Genomic DNA, 18,468 nt, shown 5'->3' with positions numbered 1-18,468 from the left:
TCTTGGAATACTAGTCATAATATATCCTTTTACCAAAGATTTCTTCAAAAGGTATGGGTTTGGTTTTTCTGTAGTGAGGAAGGTTTTATTGCTTGAATTGGTGGTGATGAAGTTCGTAATAGTGGGAGAAAAATAAGAAGCAAGGCTGCTGGCATTGTGCTCAAGAGAGACCACAGGTGTGAAGTAGCTTAGTTAGGTAGTCTCCAAAAACCATGGCTGTTTCTCTTAGTACGTGAAATCTTAACAGAAATCTTGACTTTGCCTTTAATAGAAAAGTAATCTGGTTTTAATTACTGTGTAAAATATAGTGGCAATTTCCCTGGTTCCTCTCATAAAATGTTATTTCCAAATACAGAAAAATGTGAGGGGGTACTGTCACAACCATGACAAAATTGCTGAGTGTGATTCATTATTTATTTGGTGAACAGGGGTTGTTATTTTTCAGGAGGAAGAGGACACAGAGAAGACACCTCACCATTGGTGGGTTGAAACCTGTAAGAATGCTGATAGCGTTTCCCTTCACCACAGACAAGGAGCCATGTTTGAATTGTTGGGAGGTACACAGAGGGGCTACTGGGTTGTACTAGGGAAGGAGGGAACAGTAGAAAGTGGGTTAAAAGAGTGTTTTGCGGTTGGACTACCTACATGTAGTGGTGCTTTTTAACTTGTAACTTTGTTACAATGTAGCCAGAATGCAAGTAAGAGAGGTGCCTAAAATCAGTAAACAGTGTAAATACTATTTGAGTTTGCTCAAATGAAACAACAAACAAATGAGATGTTAGTATTCTAAATAACTGGCATTCTGATAGATAGCTGCATATTCCGGGTACCAAACTGAAATCTGATATTATAGATAAATGCATATTTATATATAATATCATGCTTTGTGCATGAGGCTGCTGTAGTCACCGTTGATAGACACAAGTTTGTTGCTGTGAAATAATCTGTTATGTTAATTTAAGTTTTTTGTACGAAACTTCACTCTTTATGAATGTTAATTCTCTAAAAGTGTCAATGGGGAAAAAAGATTTTTTAAAATAAATTGCCCAAGAAGAAAGTTTCAATTTGAAAATACAAGCAAATATGTATACATTGTGAACGACTTTCTTTAAGCTTGGCTTTTTTTGTTGTTAAAGGAATAACATCACCAGCAGAAATTCCGGCAGGTACTATCTTGGGACTGACGGTTGGGGATCCTCGAATAAATCTGCCTCAAAAGAGGTCCAAAGTTTTGCCCAATCCAGAAAAATGCCAAGGTAAAATTCTTGAAACACCTCTGGTTTTCCTTACTATTTTGAGCAGTCTAGTCTAGAAGAGTTGTTTCTGACACCTCTGCAGTAACTTCATCTGTAGTAAATTAGGACGATCTTTACCTGGCTACTTTCAAAATAGTTATGATCAAAGGAGATGATATTGGGGGGCGGGGGGAATCTTTTAGCTGTGAAATATGTAGCCTGATCCTTATGTTCATTTTTTTTCTGAGTTTTTTATTTTGGGTATCTAGTAAAACCTGTCTCTCTGCAAACTGGGTTCTCTGAAAATCTCCGGCCCGGCATTTCAGAATTTTAATTGTGAGGAAGGGCTGTTCACCTGCAGCTGGTCTTGTGCTCATTGGAAGCCTCTGTCTGACCATACAGATGATCCAGGTTCGAATCCTGGCAAGGCCATCCCAGGTGCTGAAGGGTAAGAGGTCTGTTTAGACTCAGTCGAGTGGCCTGAGGGAGTGGCCAGGGCAGCAAAGGAGGGCGGGTAGAGCTGGCTAAAGCTTAGTCTGATCTGGGATTTGCCACAGTTGTGATAATGTCCTGTTGTATTTACTGTCATTTAAATATAGTTAATTTGGAAGAATCAAGAATCATTAAAATTGTGAATTTTTGGAGAAGAAATACAGGTGTATGTAGTAACAACTTTAGAATTTCTTTTTACCTCCATGTGTAGTTAGATAGCTTAATAAGGGGGCAGTAAATTACTCTGTCAGAACTTCACATGAAGGGTGGATTGGATGAGAGAGAAGGTTAAAGATATACAGGTAAGTTAATTATGGAGTCTAAGACTTTAATGAATGAATTGTGTCACTTTGGTGACTATTACAATCACCTTAAGGCTATAGTTAAACTCTAGTTTCTCTTGCTGCCTCAAATCCTTTTTTGGTATGAGGCAGTTTTGTATTAATCCTTTCTAAGGCTTTTATCTTGATATGAATCAGTTCAAAGAAGATTAAAGTCTTTCTTAGAAAACATGATTTTATTTCTATTATAAAAGCTTATCACTTTGTTAGTCATTGTGGACTTTCATTAAAACCTGTTTTAAGTTATTTCTTTGAAGACGTATTGGCGTGTGAGCTTCATAAAGAAGTAAACTTTTTAAGGAGGTTGTATACCAATGTTATTAACAAATTAAATGTCAAGGTAAGAAATGTCCAAACCTGTAGAGAATTTTTATAAAGAGTTTATTTGAGTCAAACTGACGACATATGCCGGAGAGCAAGATCTCAAATGCTTTGGAGAATAAGATTCATCTTCTTTTATGCATTTGAAATTAAGGAGGGAACATGAGGAATATTGGATAAAGCAAGGTAGAGGATTGGATTACAGGATAGTTAACAAGATTCCATGCTCTCTCCAGGGTTAATACCCTCTTCCATGAGTATTACATCTGGTATTTCATACCTTTGAAATTACTTCTGGTATTTCATACCTTTGAAATATCAGAAGTAATACCCATGGAAGAGGATTTTAACCTAGACACACAAGAACAATGGACAAGGCTGGCTTTAGGCAAAAATAAACATTTTACTAAAAACGTTATATGCCTGCAGGTGACTGACTACCCACTGTGACCTGCCCAGTTAGGAATTTATGATCAGATAACCCTGTGAGGTTAATTTCCATAAGAACCCCTTTTTTCATCCACAGTTATATATCACTTAGGAAGACAATTCAAAACTAAAGTTACAAATATACTTTGATGAGCTGGGTCAATTAATAAAAGATTAATCCTTGGAAGAATCTCCCTGTCACAATGATCTAAAACCCAATTCTCTGACATACTTCCAGTCTGTCTATACCTGAAGTCATTCTTTGCCTGTTTTGAATTAGACAAAACCGACCAATTCTGGTGTTATTTAACCATAAAGAAGGGTTTGCCCAATTTGGGTAACAAACTCTTTATCTTTTATGTGTACTGGGAATTCGAGAGTTCTGATAAGAAGGTACATGACTATGATATTGACATAATAAGAACTATATATTTTGGTCTTTGTCTAGATGTGCCTTTCCTGCCACATACCTTCTAAAGCCCTTGTAATTTTCTAAGTGGTAAGAGCCTTAAAGGTTCTTGTTATTCATAACAAGCCCCTTTCAAACACACCTGAGTTTATGTTAATGAGGTGACTTGGAAAGCCCCTAAAGATGGTAGGCTAGTTGGCAGGGGAACCATCAGTGGGATTAGAGGCTTGGAACTTTCAGCCCCGACCCCTTCCAGGCTGGAGAGGGGCTGGATATTGAGTTTAATCACCAATGGCCAATGATTTAATCAGTTGTGCCTACTTGATAAAACTCAAATAAAAATGGGATTCAGAGAGCTTCTGGTTTGCTGAACATGTGGAGGTGCTGGGAGGATGGAGTGCCCAAAGCAGGCGTGGAAGGTCTGCCCTCCTCCCATTCTCTGCCCTGTGCATCTGGCTCTTCCGGAGTTGTCTCCTTTTATTAAAAACAAAACAACAAAAAAACAAATGTAGTAAGTAAACTATTTTACTGAGTTCTGGGAAGCATTCTAGCGAATTAGTGAAGAGAGGGAGGGGTTCTTGGGTCAGACCAGTTTCTAGCCAGTTGGTTAGAAGTACTGGAAGCTGGGACTTGCGACTGGTGTCTGAAGTGGGAACAGTCTTGTTGGACTGAGCCCTTAACCTCTGGGATCTGATGATATCTCCAGGTAGATAGTGTCAGAATTGAGTTAAATTGTAGGATACCCAGCTGGTGTTGGAAATTGTTTGCTGTGAGAAAAACACCCACATACTTGAGTGTCAAGTATTGAGAGTACAGTAGTGTAACCGAGCAAGGAGATCGTCCACTTTGTGCTGCAGATGGCCAATTATGCCGGCACAGATGCAGTGAAAGAAAATGGTGTCTACTGTAAAGCGCTACACGATAGAGAACTGGATGGAAAAACATATACTCCTCCATGGTTCACGGGCAAGTCGTTTTATAGAGCGAAAATTGCAGGTCCTCATAAGTAAAGGGCTTGAGGTTGTCGGTCTTATTGATTGGTCAAGAGTGAAGTAAGGGCAATAAATCTATTTCAGGTCTTGAGGTCAATTTAGGAGTCCTTCAGTCTGGTTTCATGAGATGTGGCCAGGTGGTCATCCTGCTTTAGGGCACAGGAGCTGAAACACAGCTTAGGCCATGCGTTATCTTTAGCTTAACAGAAACCCATACCTTGTGACCCTTACTCAAGGCATGGTCATTGTTTCTGGCTGCCTCTAGGGGTTGATGACTAGTAATGGAAAGGGCCAAGGCTTACAGGGCAAGCTGTGAAGAAACTGAATAGAGCGCTGGGCTACATATTAAATCAAAGTCATACATTAGGCAGAACCTCCGGTTTCAGTTGGTCGTCTGCTTTGTGGCCTGAAAAACAGTTTAACAATGCATGTTCCTAGGTTATCTTATCTAAGGGGTAGAAGCTATACATCTTTAGACCAATGTATAGTATTATTATTTCTGCTGTCTTGCTTATTTAGACACCCTCATCCCCACCCCCAGTCTAACAGGCCTTGGGCTAAGCAGTTTCTAAAATGGTTAACAGGGTGCTATGTGACTTCCTTCTTGCAGCTGTTACTCCAACTAGCATGCAAGCTTTTTTTTTTTTTTTTTTAAGATATTTTCTGAGGGGATCTTAGCTCCTCAGTTTCAGTAGTAACAGTACAGAGAAGGAAACAGTTTGCTCTTTCAGTGAGGAACATGAAGCGATGATGAATATTCTTAGATGCTTTGAAAGTTTACTTGATTACTTAGTTCTTGAATTTGAATTATATATGGGTTTTTACAAATCTTTTCAACTTTATTACCACAGCATTTCCCTATGTAAATAACTGGTTTTCTGAGTGAGGTTTTAAAATATAATTTCTCCTATAGTCTCTGCTATTTTAGTATTTGCTCTCTTTACCATTTGCTAATTTGCTTTGCTACATTATTTTAACTAGTCTTTGTCTTTCATTGTGCTCATGGGCTTGTTTTAATCTTTTTCTTTATATACGCTTTGGTAGTGTGTACCCAGAACACAGAGTCAATTGCCTTTAGATGATTGCAAGTCCTTTTAGAACACTGATCTGCAGTTGATTTTCAGAAGTGCCCAGTTATCAGTCATTTTGCCATGACTTCTCTGTTTCTGCTTTTGGGAGAAAAAACCCTGTTAGCTTCAACCAGGTCCCTTTAACTATTCTGCATATTAAATTTAAAATACAGTTTGAAGACTGTGACTATGGTTTATTCGATTTCCAATGATAAAGCTTTTTTATTAGTTTCCTTACTTCTCTAAGTAAAATATTAAGTTTTCATTTAAAATTTGATGATCTTCAGGTATATTTTAGAAAGGATAAAAACTATTTCCTTCAATTTTAAAAGACACAATTCTAGAGCTATATAGTCAGTTATTTGTCTGTATAGGAAAGAATATATGTTAGTCTTGGAGGAAGGAATTAGTATTGCATTCAGAATTCATAGTCGTTCTGGGTACACTGAGGTGTGTGCTGACTCAGTTGGTGATGTTCTTTTATCTCACTTAGTGAAGACTATTGACCTAAAAAGGGCTTCTCCTTTTCCTTCAGACATAATTTACTGTTTTAAATAGACTTTATATTTTAGAACAGTTTTTAGGTTCACAGCAAAATTGAATGGAAGGTTCTATATATTTCTGCCCCCCACATGCACAGCCTCCCCCCCCATCAACATCTTGCACAAGAGAGGTACATGTTACAGTCTGTGAACCTACACCGACATGTCGTTATCACTCAAAGTCCATAGTTTACATTCGTGTTATATACTCTATATCACTCTTGGTGTTATATATTCTGTGGGTTTGGGCAAATTTGTATTGACAGGTAGCTAATATTACATAGCGACATGAGCTTGACGTGCTGCCATTATAGCATCACATGGATCATCTCTCTGTCCCAAGTCTGCTGTGCTCCACCTATTCATTCCTCCCTCTGTCCCCCATCCTTTTACTGTCCCCGTAGTTTTGCCTTTTCCCAGAATGTCATGTAGTTGGGATCTCACTGTATGTAGCCTTTCACACTGGCTTCTTTCACTTAGTAATGTGCATTTAAGTTTCCTCCATGTCCTTTTATGGCTTGATAGCTCATTTCTTTTTCTGAATAATATTCCATTATCTAGATACATCACCTACTTTGTTTTATTTATTATTATTTTTTAGAGTATCTGCCGATGAGGTTGTGCTTCCCTAGGCCTTCACACCCTAAGTATCAACCATCTTTTTTGTTGGTGGTGGTGGTGGCGGTGACCCTGACGTGACATGAACACGTCAGTCATCTCTTTTGTCTGCAGCCAAGTCTGAATAAAATGCCATTTCTGTCCCTCAAATCTGCGGTGGCGCCCCACAGGGAAGTGTTCCCGGTAGACAGAGGCTGTTTGAAATGAGCTCGTCGGCCTGTGCTGTGTGAACTCAGCACAGCACTGCTACCTGAGCCACTGTTGGTCGTCACCTCCGTGAGGATGAGCAGTGCGCTGGGAGCCGTTGCTGCTTTTCATTTCACATCTTTTCATCAATTTAATTTTTAAAATTTTCTTCTCCCCTGAGATCTGTCATATTACGGCCCAGTCACTTCCAACTTTTTTTTTTTTACAGCCGTNATGAATGAATGAATGAATGAATGAATGAATAAATAAGAGAATGAACTCAGAATTGTGGCATCTTTCAGCTAGCTGGGGAATACAGAAGGAGAGTGAATGCAGTGGGCAAGATGGGTTTAATCTTGGATAAATTCAGTTTGGGGGCCCTCAGGACTTCCCTGGAGCAGAGTCCGAGGGAAAAGTTTCAGTCCCAGGGGGAAAAGTCAGGGCTAAAAGATAGATATTTTGGGATCGCCGATGTGTACATGGTAGTGGGAACTAACCAAAAGTGAAAAAGGAGAACCAGGACTTGGTCATGGCTTGAGGAGCATCCGTGAGGAGCGGTTAGACTTTGCAGCGTGGAGACATTTTTTTTAAAATTTTTTGTATTTCTATTTTTCAATTAGAGTTCTATTTTTCAATTCAATATTTCGTAATTTTCAGGTGTACAGTGTAGTGCTTAGACATATAATTTACAAAGTGATCTGATGAGGGGACAGTCTCTTGGGTGGTTTTCTCTGTTGAACGACAGGCCACTTTCATACCTGTTCATCTCTTTTTACAGCTGGCAAGAAAAGTCCGAGAGGATGTTGTTACCTAGGCCCTACTGTCCACATAACAAATAATGTATAGTATCTTCTATTTTAAGACCTAGCGAGAAATTTTCTCAAGAGCTAGAGTATTTTTCCATTTTCCCTTCCGTGAGAAGGTGTTAATTGTACTTTTTGACAGCAAATCTTAACCAAAATAAATGTAGGGACAGTCTAAAAATATAAGATTAATCATGATATAAGAGATTGGCAGAATGAATGTATGTTATTTTATAACTTTGAATCATCTAGTATATTCTAGCCTAATTTAAGATAATTTGGCATTTTCTACCAAACACTTGTATAGAGGAAAATGGTTGTAGGAGGAATACCTCATACTTAAAATGGCTCACATTTATTTATTTTCTAAAGCTTCTTATAGGGAGACCCAGTAGACTCTCCTAGAAGACTAGGGTTGTTTGTCTTGAATTATTTTCTTCCACTTTAGGATTTAAACCGGAAGAGAAGTGAATTGCTGGTGCCTGGGTCACAGCTTGTTTTAGGTCCCCATGAATCCAAGATACCTCTACTTTTGATTCAGCAGCCGGGAAAAGTGACTGGTGATGACCGACGAGGCTGGGGAGGTGGCTGGGATGTCCTCCTACCAAAGGGCTGGGGCATGGCTTTCTGGATCCCATTGGTAAGTTCCTTTTTGATTTTAAGAGTTGCAGCGTTTAAAATACATTCTTAATAAATACTAAGGGCTGAAAACATTCCAGACTTTATGCACAATTTAGAAACTGAGTGCTCTTTTTCTGCCCTTAGAGCTATAGTTCTGATACAAGATACTTTATAAAGTCCCTGGAACTAGGTTTTTATTTATAGGAGTTGTAGTGACATAGTGTTTATTTCTGAGATTTTAAAAGTAGCCTGAGTTTTGTATAGTAGTGGCAACAAAATATAGAGTTTGTTTGTTTGTTTGTTTTGTCACGAGGAAATTTATTAAAATCGAAAAGCAATTTTTATAATTTTCTAATTTTTATAGATATATACAATATATTTTTGTTTTTTAAGTGCTGGCCACATTTTATTAATTGAAGCTAAATATTTCATTAAAATCTAATGTGTGAGGGTTTTTTTGGTAAGTTTAAATATTTCGAGCTAGAGAGTATTAAAGACATGTGAGGCTGTTAAATCCATGCAGATAATTATTTTTAGCGGTTATGTTAGTGCAAGGGACATTCAGCTAATCATTTAGGAGTAATAAAAGTAATTCAGATTTTTAAATTGTGAAATGTTTCAAGCATACAAAAAGTATAGATATTAATATAATGAACGTCTGTGTATCCTTCATCCACCATCCAGCTTAAGAAATAAAACATTATACGTTCATTGGAAGGACTCTGTGTCCCTTCAATTCCATTTCCCTCCCTCCTTCTAAAAGAATCACTGTTCTTGTTTTTGGTGTTTGTCATTATCACGCATGTTTTTATAGCTTTCTCTTTTTCTTTTTTTCCTTTTTTAAATTTTTTTTTATTATGGTGACACTGGTTAACGAAGTTTCAGATTTTATAGCTTTTTAAAGTATGTTTGTATCCCAAAACAAAATAACTATATTTGATGTATTTTTAAATTTTATATACTTCAATGTACATATGCTTTTGCAACTTGGTATATTCACTTAACGTTGAGATTTTTCCCTGTTGATTGATGAAGCTCTAGTTCATTCATTTTTACCATTGTATGGTAACCCGTTGTAGGTTTCCCCACAATGCATTTATCTATTTTCTTTTCAATGGGCATTTAGATTGTTTCCCATATTCCCCATATAAACAAACAATTTCACTTTAAGTTGGTTATTGATAAGATCTTTTTGACATGTCTTTTAGATCTATCGAGGTGCAAGAGTTGGAGGATTAAAAGAGGCTATAGTGCATTCTCAGTATAAAAGGTCACCTTACATCCCAGGCGATTTCCCAGACTGCCCCGCAGGAGTTCTCTTTGCTGAAGAGCAAGCCCAGAATCTTCTTGAGAAGTACAAAAGGTAAGAAACTGGCTTCTCCAGTTTGATAATGTCTTAAGAGGAAGAGAAGTGCCTAGTCATACTGGTCAATAATGTTTAGAATGGCTTTCGTAACTCTTACCATATAGTGTGGAGTTTTCAGAGGCTTTTCTTTGAGTTCAGCATTACCGAGACATAACTAAGTCAGAAGATTGTCTTATATCTGGCTTTTATAGGCCCATCCGGGCTACAGACTCTTCTCTTGGTCATTTGCTTACATCAATAATGATGTATACCTGAACTAGAGACGTGAGTTTTAGGTGCTTGTTAGTAGATTCTCAGTCATCCCCCTCAGAATGGTGTTTTTTATAACTGGTTATAGAGGTAATACATATTAATGGAAATGCATAAAAATACTTTATAAATTGGTGTATTCCTTCCATCCAAAGACATAAGCGCTGTCATTACATTTAGGTTTCTCTGTATCTACACTTTTTTCCTTGCTGTTCCCTCCCCCCATTGGGAGAGTGGCCAGTGAGGAGCTTTATTTCCTTTATACTGTGAAGTACATGCTAACATTGGGAAACCTGTATTTCCCGCTAAACGTAGGCTCCCGGAAGTACAGAAAGTCTTTTGCTTGTTGTAGCATCTGCAGTACTAGCCAGTGCCTGGCACACAGTGGGCTTAATAACAGTTATTTGTTGACCAATGAATGAGTGAATAATTGAATGTTGTAGTTCCTTGACTCTGAGCTCCACAATTGTGCTTTCCTGTTCACTCTGCAATCACAGAGACAGGCAGTGCCTGGTTTTCCAACTGTTAAATGATGGATGAATGACTGAATGAGTAAGTGAATGAATGGGCTATGTTCCTGGATTGTTAACTTGAGGGCAGTGATCCTGTGTTGTATGTCCTTGTGCCTCCTATAATATTTAGCTGAGGGTCTTCTATGTGTTCATTAAATTGTAATAGATAATAATATTTATTTCCCACCCTTTAGACATTTTTATGCATACAAATTTTTTATGATACAAATTTTTTCGAAAGAATATTATACATAGTAGTTCGAAACCAACTTTTTTCATTTAATAATACATTATTAAGTGTTTTCCCATATCAATAAATATGACTCTTAACCAAGTGTTTGTGAACTTTTCTGTAAAGGACTAGATGATAGCTGTTTTTGGCTTTATGGGCCCTTTGGTTTCCATGACAACTGTTCTACTTTGCCATTGTGGTGTAAAAAGCAGCCACAGATACATAAACAAATGAACATGGCTGTGTTCCAGTCTCACTCTATTTATGGATGCTCAAATTCGAATGTCGTATAATTTTCACATGCCATAAAATATTCTTTTGTTTGTTTTCAGTCATTTAAAAATGTAAAAAAAACCATCCTTAGTTCATGGGTCATACATGGGCCAGGTTGGGCTTGTGAGTCATAGTTAGCCAACTCTTGCTTGAAATATAACTGAGTGGCTGCACAGGACTCCAGTATGGATGCATTACAATTTACCAGTGGCTCTTTAGATAATTTCTGAATTTTTGCTATGTACTTCTCTGAACAGTTTTCCATATGTATCTTTATGTATTTGTCTGGATTTATTCATTTAGCGCATCTGTTTAGAGCCTGTTATGTGTCAAACACCTTTCTAAGTGCTGACACTATAGCGGGGAAGGCAGACAAAATCTGTTTTTGCCATCATTGAGCTATATTTTTATTAAAATATAATTAACATACAATATTATATTAGTTTCAGGTGTACAACATAGTTATTCAGCATTTATATACCTTATGAAGTGATCACCACAATAAGTCTAGTCACCATCAGTCACTGAACAGAGTTATTATAATATTGATTACATTCCCTGTGCTGTACATTGCATCCTGTGATTGACTTATTTTATAACTGGAAGTTTTGTACTTCTTATTCCCTTTCTCCTTTTCATCCTTCCCTCACCCTTTCCCTCTGGAAACCATCAGTTTGTTCTCTGTATCTGTGAGTCTGTTTCCGGTATTTTTTTGTTTGTTCATTTGTTTTGTGGTTAGGTTCGACTTTTAAGTGAAATTATATGGTCTTTGCCTTTGTCTGATTTATTTCACTCAGCATAATTCTCTCCAGTCAATCCAAGTTGTTGCAAATTGTAAGATTTCATTCTTTTTGATGACTGAGTAGTATTCCATTATGTGTATGTGTGTGTGCATGTGCATGCATGTGTGCACACACCACTTCTTTATTCATTCATCTATTGATGGACACCTGGGTTGCTTCCATATCTTGGCTATTATAAATAATGCTACAGTGACCATAAGGGTGCATGTATCTTTTTGAATTAGTGTTTTTGGTTTTTTTTTTTCAAGTGCCCAGAAGTGGGTCATATGGTAGTTCTATTTTTAAATTTTGAGGAATCTCCATACTGTTTTCCATAGTAGTTGTACCAATTTGCAACCTCATCAACAATACATGAAAGTTCCTTTTTTCCACATTCTTGCCAACACTGATTTATTGTCTTTTTGATAATAGCCATTCTGACAGGTGTGAGGTGATATCTCACTGTGGTTTTGATTTGCATTTTTCTGATGATTAGTGACATTGAGCATCTTTTCATGAGTTTGTTGTCCGTCTGTATGTCCCCTGGAGAACTATTCAGGTCCTGTGGCCATTTTTTAATTGGATTTTTCTGATGTTGAGTTGAATGGTTTCTTTATATATTTTGATATTAGCCCCTTATAAGATATATCATTTACAAAGATATTTTCCTATTCAATGGGTTGCTTCTTTGTTTTGTTAATGGTTTCCTTCGCTGTGAAATGAGCTTACATTCTTGGTGGAAGCACATGTGTCCAAGCTGGTGGGAAGGATCCAGGAGAGCAGAGGGAGGCTAAAATTGCAAGAGCAAAGTCCTAGAGTTAGAAGACTAGGTGACATCCAGGGCAGAACATTTTGCTGTTCATCCCCCAATCAGTCCAACAATCCATCTTATTTTTGATGCATTTCAAAGTAAGGCATTGAATAGGATCAGGCTCAGTCCTCTCATTTTAATAGGCTGGAAGGCTTACTCTGAAATGTGAACACAGATTTTGGGAGGTTAGACTCTGGTGGAGAGGTTCAGTCGTACTTGGTGACCATTTTCTCTGTAAAAAAGAGCAAGATTATAATAGCTAAGAATAAGAAAGGGAGAGAGGCTGTCGGAGATTTGAGGAGAGGAATCAAAGTAAACAGTTTTCTGGGAGGATAGAAGATAGAACCGACTGGAGAGATGGGAGAGATTTGTAAGAAATGGAAGCAAGTCCACGCGACTATCATCAAGACCATTCATGACCATCGTGTACGCTTCCCTAGCTGTGTTCTGCCAGTCAGGTGCTGCCATGGGATAGATGGCAGTTAGGAAGTAACCAGAGCGGGCTCTGCCCGGTATATGTGAGGAACCGTGGCATCTAAGCTTGTAAGGAGAGAGATGTGAGAACGGTGGGGAGCGGTGAGGAAGTGGTAAACCATGAGGAGGTTCCAGTGGTCGAGGGATTGTTTTGGAGGAGAGTTAACTGGTCTGGAAAAATAGAAGGCATCACTCTGAGTGAAGGATACTTGAAATTGAGATTTTAAGGTGGAGCAGGTATTAGCAGTGACCAAAACGAAGGTGTGGCCAAGAGAGTGGGTGGTCGAGGTGGGGTGAAATGAAAGATGTGAAATGAGGATTTGAAGTTTCTGGTAGGCCAGGGTGTTAGAAGGGTGATATGTTAGCTGCTGAAGCCACTGAGAATGACAGGAGCGTGACGGAGGGGAAGACAGTGGGGCAGGGGAATGGGGGCTGCCTGAGAAGTGGATGGAGGACCTGGCTGAAGAGGGAGAGCCAGTGGTTTATCTGGTGGCAGTGTGCTTCAGGGAGGCCGGAAGAGGAAGAAGAATGGTCTGGGGCATCAAGAGGACATCTGCCGCGTCCAGGCCCGTGGGACGTGCAAAGAAACAGACGTCGCCTGAGAGGAGCTGTAGGGGAAAAGAAGCATAGACCTTAGGCTAAATCCCATAAATAAGATTTCTGGTTTAGATAAAAAGATGCACACTTTAAGGATTGGTATTCTATTGACAGATCGCTGTTAGGATTTCACCTGTGATTACGAGGGTGCTCGTTCTGCTCCCTCTCACTAACAGGATATTACCAATCTTCTAATATTGACAGAATTGGTAGGTGAAAAATGGCATGTTATTGTCATAATTTTTTTTGTTAGCTAACTAGTGAGATTGGATATTTTTAAGTGTCTTATCTCTGAGTGAGGAAGTGCCCTGAAGTGTTTCACCAGCTGCCTTTCTTGGGAGGTCAGAACAGTTTGGTGTCCTGGGGCACAGCACATGGTGAGAAGAAAACGGAAGGGATGTGGGGGTCTGTCCCAGAGGAGACCATCAGTCTGAGGACACCATCCTCCAGCCCAGAATGGCCAGCAGCCAGGCCGCTCCCCACCTCTTGGGGTCAGTAAGTACCAGAGCAGACCCTGCTTCTCACTGGCTCACAATATTTCTCAGAGGGTCTCCCCAAGTCATGCATTGCAGAAAAAGTCAATTGGCATCACCTTTGTGGAGGGCAATTTAGAAATATCTGTCACAATTGAAAATGCTAATAATACTCTGCCTTCTCAGTTCTACTCCCAGGAATTTATCCTGTGGATGTACTTGTGCTTGTGCAACAGGTTCAAGGTTATTCATTGCAGCATTGTTTGTAGAAGTGAAACCCTGAAAATAACCAGTGTCCTGCAGTGGAGGACGATCTAAATAAACTAGGGTGTAGTCATACGGTGGGATAAGATATGCAGCCTTTTACTAAAGAATGAGGATCTCTTGACATACTAATATAAATGATCTCCAAGATGTTTCGTTAAGTGAAAAAAGTGAAGCTTGGCAAGAAATAATGTATCTGGTATGCTACCATTGTGTAAAAATAGGGTAAAAAAATGAAAGAAATATGTACATATCTGCCTATATGTGCATAAAATGTCTCCGGAAGGATATATGAGAATCCGAGGATGATGTTGCGTCTTTGGAGGGCAGCTGGGTCACTGCAGGTCAAGAACGAGAGAAAACCTTCACCGTCACACCTTTTGTACCTTTTGAACTGAGAACCCTGTAAATGTGCAGGGACATCATTGCACAACTCCGGAGATACCATTTACAGATTTCCAGCAATGGCGCTCCCCAGAGTTATGCAGTGGCCACATGGGGCTACTTCCTAGATGCATTATCAAAGTAAAAACCAAAGAAAACAAAAAAGCTTGGCCAGTGGAGTTGGTTATTCTTTATCATATTTCTTAGAAAACTTTTCTTTGTATGTTTTTAAAATAGAGATGTAGTACAATGGCCATAATTGTTTTAGTTATCCAGTGCTAAATCGTTAAAAATTGGCTTTCTTCTCTGGTTTTCATTAGACGCCCACCTGCAAAACGGCCCAACTATGTTAAGCTTGGCACTCTGGCACCTTTCTGTTGTCCCTGGGAGCAGCTAACTCAAGACTGGGAATCAAGAGTCCAGGCCCAAGAGGAGTCGTCCGTAGCTTCCTCTCCAAGCAGTGAGGAGAGTGACCTGAGGGGAGACAGGGTGCCTTGTCCTCCCACGCCTGAGAAAACTCATCAGGTGTCTGATGAGGCGGGCACATCCCTACATGACTCCAGCAAGCCTGAAGGAGCAATGGACACAGAGTGTCCAGCCCAGGCGGGGACTGAGTGGGAAATGAACCAAGATGCCACCAGCAGTCTCCTCTGCGTTCTTAGGTGAGTACACATGACTTCCAGATGTGTTTTGGCTTGTCCGTTTTAATAAAGACCCAGCTATAGGGTGTTAAAGTTATCGTTGTTCCTTTATGCAAAGCCCCGGTGAATTTATGGACTTTCATAGAGGACTCAGGGAAATAGCTAAACCACATTTGATTTGGGGTGTGATACTAAGTGATGAAATGATTTGAGATATTGTCATCCATAAGCCTAAACCAAGGCAGCTTTTTTTATGACCTATTTCATTTTTCTGTGACCTATTTCATTCTTTGCTCACAAAGCAGTACCTTCACAAGTGTCCTCTCAGCAAGCGTTCGTTACTTTAAATCACTAAATTAGATTTCTTCTCATTCCTTTTGAATGATCTCAATTTGTGGCCAGTTAGGTACCGATTCCTTGTAAAATTGTCCTATCATAGGGGCTACCATGTAAAATGTGTCCTACTCACAATGCCCTGCAGGCTGTTCGATTTTGCTTATCAGTTGTCTGGTGCTCAGTGCTCTCTTTTTGAAAAAATGCTTATCCCTCTTGCCTTATACTTGTTTTTTTTTTTTTTTTTTTGTATAATAACCTCATAATTTCATATCCTTTTTTACTTTTCATATAACCCCCTTAGAGCTTCTTTTCTAATCAAAATATCATCTCTTTAGTCCTCTCACTGTGATTATAGCATTAGATTCTATCTCACTTTATTTTCCTCTGCCTTCAATTTCTTAAACATTTAGTCTTTCTGTCTCAGAATAGTAGACACATAAAAAGAAAAATATGATTAAAAATACATTAATGTATATTTTTAATTTTTTTAAAAAAATTAGTTCTGATCCTTGTCCGCACAGAGTATTAAAAACTCAAATTAACTCTAGCAATGCCTAATCATCTAATTGCATATTTTCTCCTGAAACAACATATTCTCAAATGCATGTCTCCAATTTCATGCAGGAATAGAACGTCCTTGAAGCTGCTGTCAGCCTGGTGTGGGCCCATTTCAGGTGACAGTCGGGCAGCCCGGCGAGCTCCCGGGAGAGGACAGCAAGAACTGACCAGAGAGGCCTGCCTGTCCGTCTTGGACCGCTTCCCCAGGGCCCTGGTGTGGGTTGGCCTGTCGCTGCTCAGGAAGGGCAGCCCCGAGCCACACACCATGATCTGTGTCCCAGCCAAAGAAGACTTCCTGCAGCTCAGTCGGGATCAGCTCTACTGTGGGCCCCAGGAACCCAAGCACAGCGACCCATTCAAGAGCAAGATCCGGAAACAGGAAGAGAAGAAGAAAATAGAGAAGAGGCAGAACCAAGGGCGTGCTGTGTCTGAGGGCCTGGCAGAGGAGGACTCCACAGCTGGACCCCGAGCTCCAACCCTGGGCTTGTGGTCAGGCCCTCTCCCCAATGTGACTTCTCACTGCTCCAGAGTTCTCCTTGGCTATGTCACACAGGGAGATTTTTCTATGGCTGTTGGCTGTGGAGAAGCCCTGGGGTTTGTTAGTTTGACAGGCTTGCTGGATATGCTATCCAGCCAGCCAGCAGCAGAGAGGGGCCTAGTATTACTGAGGCCTCCTGCCTCTCTGCAGTATCGATTTGCGAGAATTGCTATTGAGGTGTGAAGGCCGGTTTACATCCTTGCAGGGTATAGATGGTAATTGTGCTTGCCAAGTCCCACAATGGGAGAATTTGGTTTTTACTGTCTCTGTTTCAAAATATCATGTGAAATTTCTTGGAAATGAGAATTTAAAAAATTACATATTATGCAAATGGATGAAATGTTTACATTCCAGTAATCTCATTGATTTCCGTTTTTCTGTGTCTTTGCCGTAGTACTTTAAAATTGTTTTGCATATATAGCCAAAAGCTTTTCTGTTATGATTTCTTGGTCTGTATAATTCTTGCTGAAAATAATTAGAAGCTCTACATTTTTTCATTCCCTTTTTTTTTTTTTATAGGAGCAAAGGGCTGTCAGGTCTTTTTGAAAAACCTCGTAGTTGTGTAACAAGCAATGATAGTTGTTTAATGATCTGATTGTTGCAGAAGAGGAAATGACTACAGACTGGCCTTTGAACATGAAACGTCTGTTCTCTGCTGGAATCAGCACGCCTAACACTTCCCACCGTGCAGAAGGCCATCGTGGAGGATGCATCGCCGCCTCTTCTCAGGCAGGCTCGGTTTCTGGCAAGCGTGGCGGGGTGGGATTAGAGTGGGGAGCTGTGATTTTGTCACCCCCGTCCGTCCTCTTTGTTGTAGATCAGCACGTGATCCTAGGAGTTACTTAATTCTTCTGCGCTTTTCGTTTATGCAAAAAATTTCTCAAAGCCATAGAGGAGCATTTCTCAAAGTATGTTCTATGAAATGTTTTAATCTAAAGAAAAAAGAAAAAGCGATTGTAAGGTCAGATTGATTTGGAAAACTCTGGGTTAAATATAGTTAAGCATTTCTCTTTGAAGGTCTTCTAGAACCTTCCATGTGATAATGTACATTGTGAATCTCCAGGAAGTGAATAATAGTCTACAGTATTTTCTGAAACTTTTTGATCCCAAATCTCCTTTTGCAGGGAACACCTTGTCGGACCAGTTCTCAGGAACAAATTTGGGAAATGTGACTATACAGTGCAATACTTACCTCTGCACAGTGAAAACTAAAGTGACAAACTGCCTTTAAACATTAATGCCATCACATTGTCCACCTGACATTTTGAGCAGGGTCCCATAGCAAGAGTGGGGTCATCACTGCTTTTTTCCAGTTCCAGAGAAACTAGGTGCTCTTTAATTTTCGGTTGCTATGTATGTCTCATGCCCTCAGTCCCTTATTTCTTGCCATAAATTTCTAGCAGAGCTTGAGTGGGATTTTTTAAAAATTTAATTATACAGTTAGGCACTATTTACTATAAATGCATTGTATTTTTGCAGTAGCGTCTGGCAATAAATACCTTTGGGGGTGATGAGTTGGGGAGAGATACAGCAAGTATTACAGAAGCCGATGGAATGTCTGATGTTTTTCCTCTCACCATGCCTCTAAATGTATTGGTGTCCAACCCAAATGAGACCGAAAAAAACAGTATAACTTAGTGGTGTCTATAAACAAAATAAATTAAAATGTCACCTGATGTTCGGTTGTGAATATTTATTGGAGCATTCCTCATTTGTTTTCTAGGCTCCAAGCCACTTCATCTGTGGCCTAGCTTGCTTGATGACAGAAGTCTGAGCATGCTGTGAGTCACCAAGCCACGTTTGGTATAGCACCCTGCCTGTGGCCTGCTGCCTGCCCTCATTACCAGGGACAGGGCACAATTACTTTGCTTTGTGGTGGCAGGTCAAAGAACTATGCGCTAAAAGACTAAACTAGCATT

General features: G+C 39.5%; 1 protein-coding gene across 1 annotated transcript in view; it reads left to right on the top strand.

Moving 5' to 3' along the window:
- The window catches only part of POP1 (POP1 ribonuclease P/MRP subunit), a 31,067-nt gene extending 12,842 nt beyond the window's left edge, over positions 1-18,225 (top strand). Inside the window, 7 exon segments of the mRNA XM_039854047.1 lie at positions 446-557; positions 1,137-1,256; positions 7,887-7,891; positions 7,893-8,078; positions 9,268-9,422; positions 14,797-15,138; positions 16,078-18,225. Coding sequence (XP_039709981.1) covers positions 446-557; positions 1,137-1,256; positions 7,887-7,891; positions 7,893-8,078; positions 9,268-9,422; positions 14,797-15,138; positions 16,078-16,732 — 1,575 coding nt within the window. The 3' untranslated portion in view covers positions 16,733-18,225.
- The last annotated feature ends 243 nt before the right edge of the window (positions 18,226-18,468 follow it).

Source organism: Pteropus medius, unplaced genomic scaffold (genome assembly GCF_902729225.1).
Source record: "Pteropus medius unplaced genomic scaffold, Ma_sr-lr_union100, whole genome shotgun sequence".
Taxonomy (NCBI): domain Eukaryota; kingdom Metazoa; phylum Chordata; class Mammalia; order Chiroptera; family Pteropodidae; genus Pteropus; species Pteropus medius.
The sequence above is the reverse complement of the archived record's forward strand: the minus strand, read 5'-3'. Positions and strand labels throughout refer to the sequence as shown.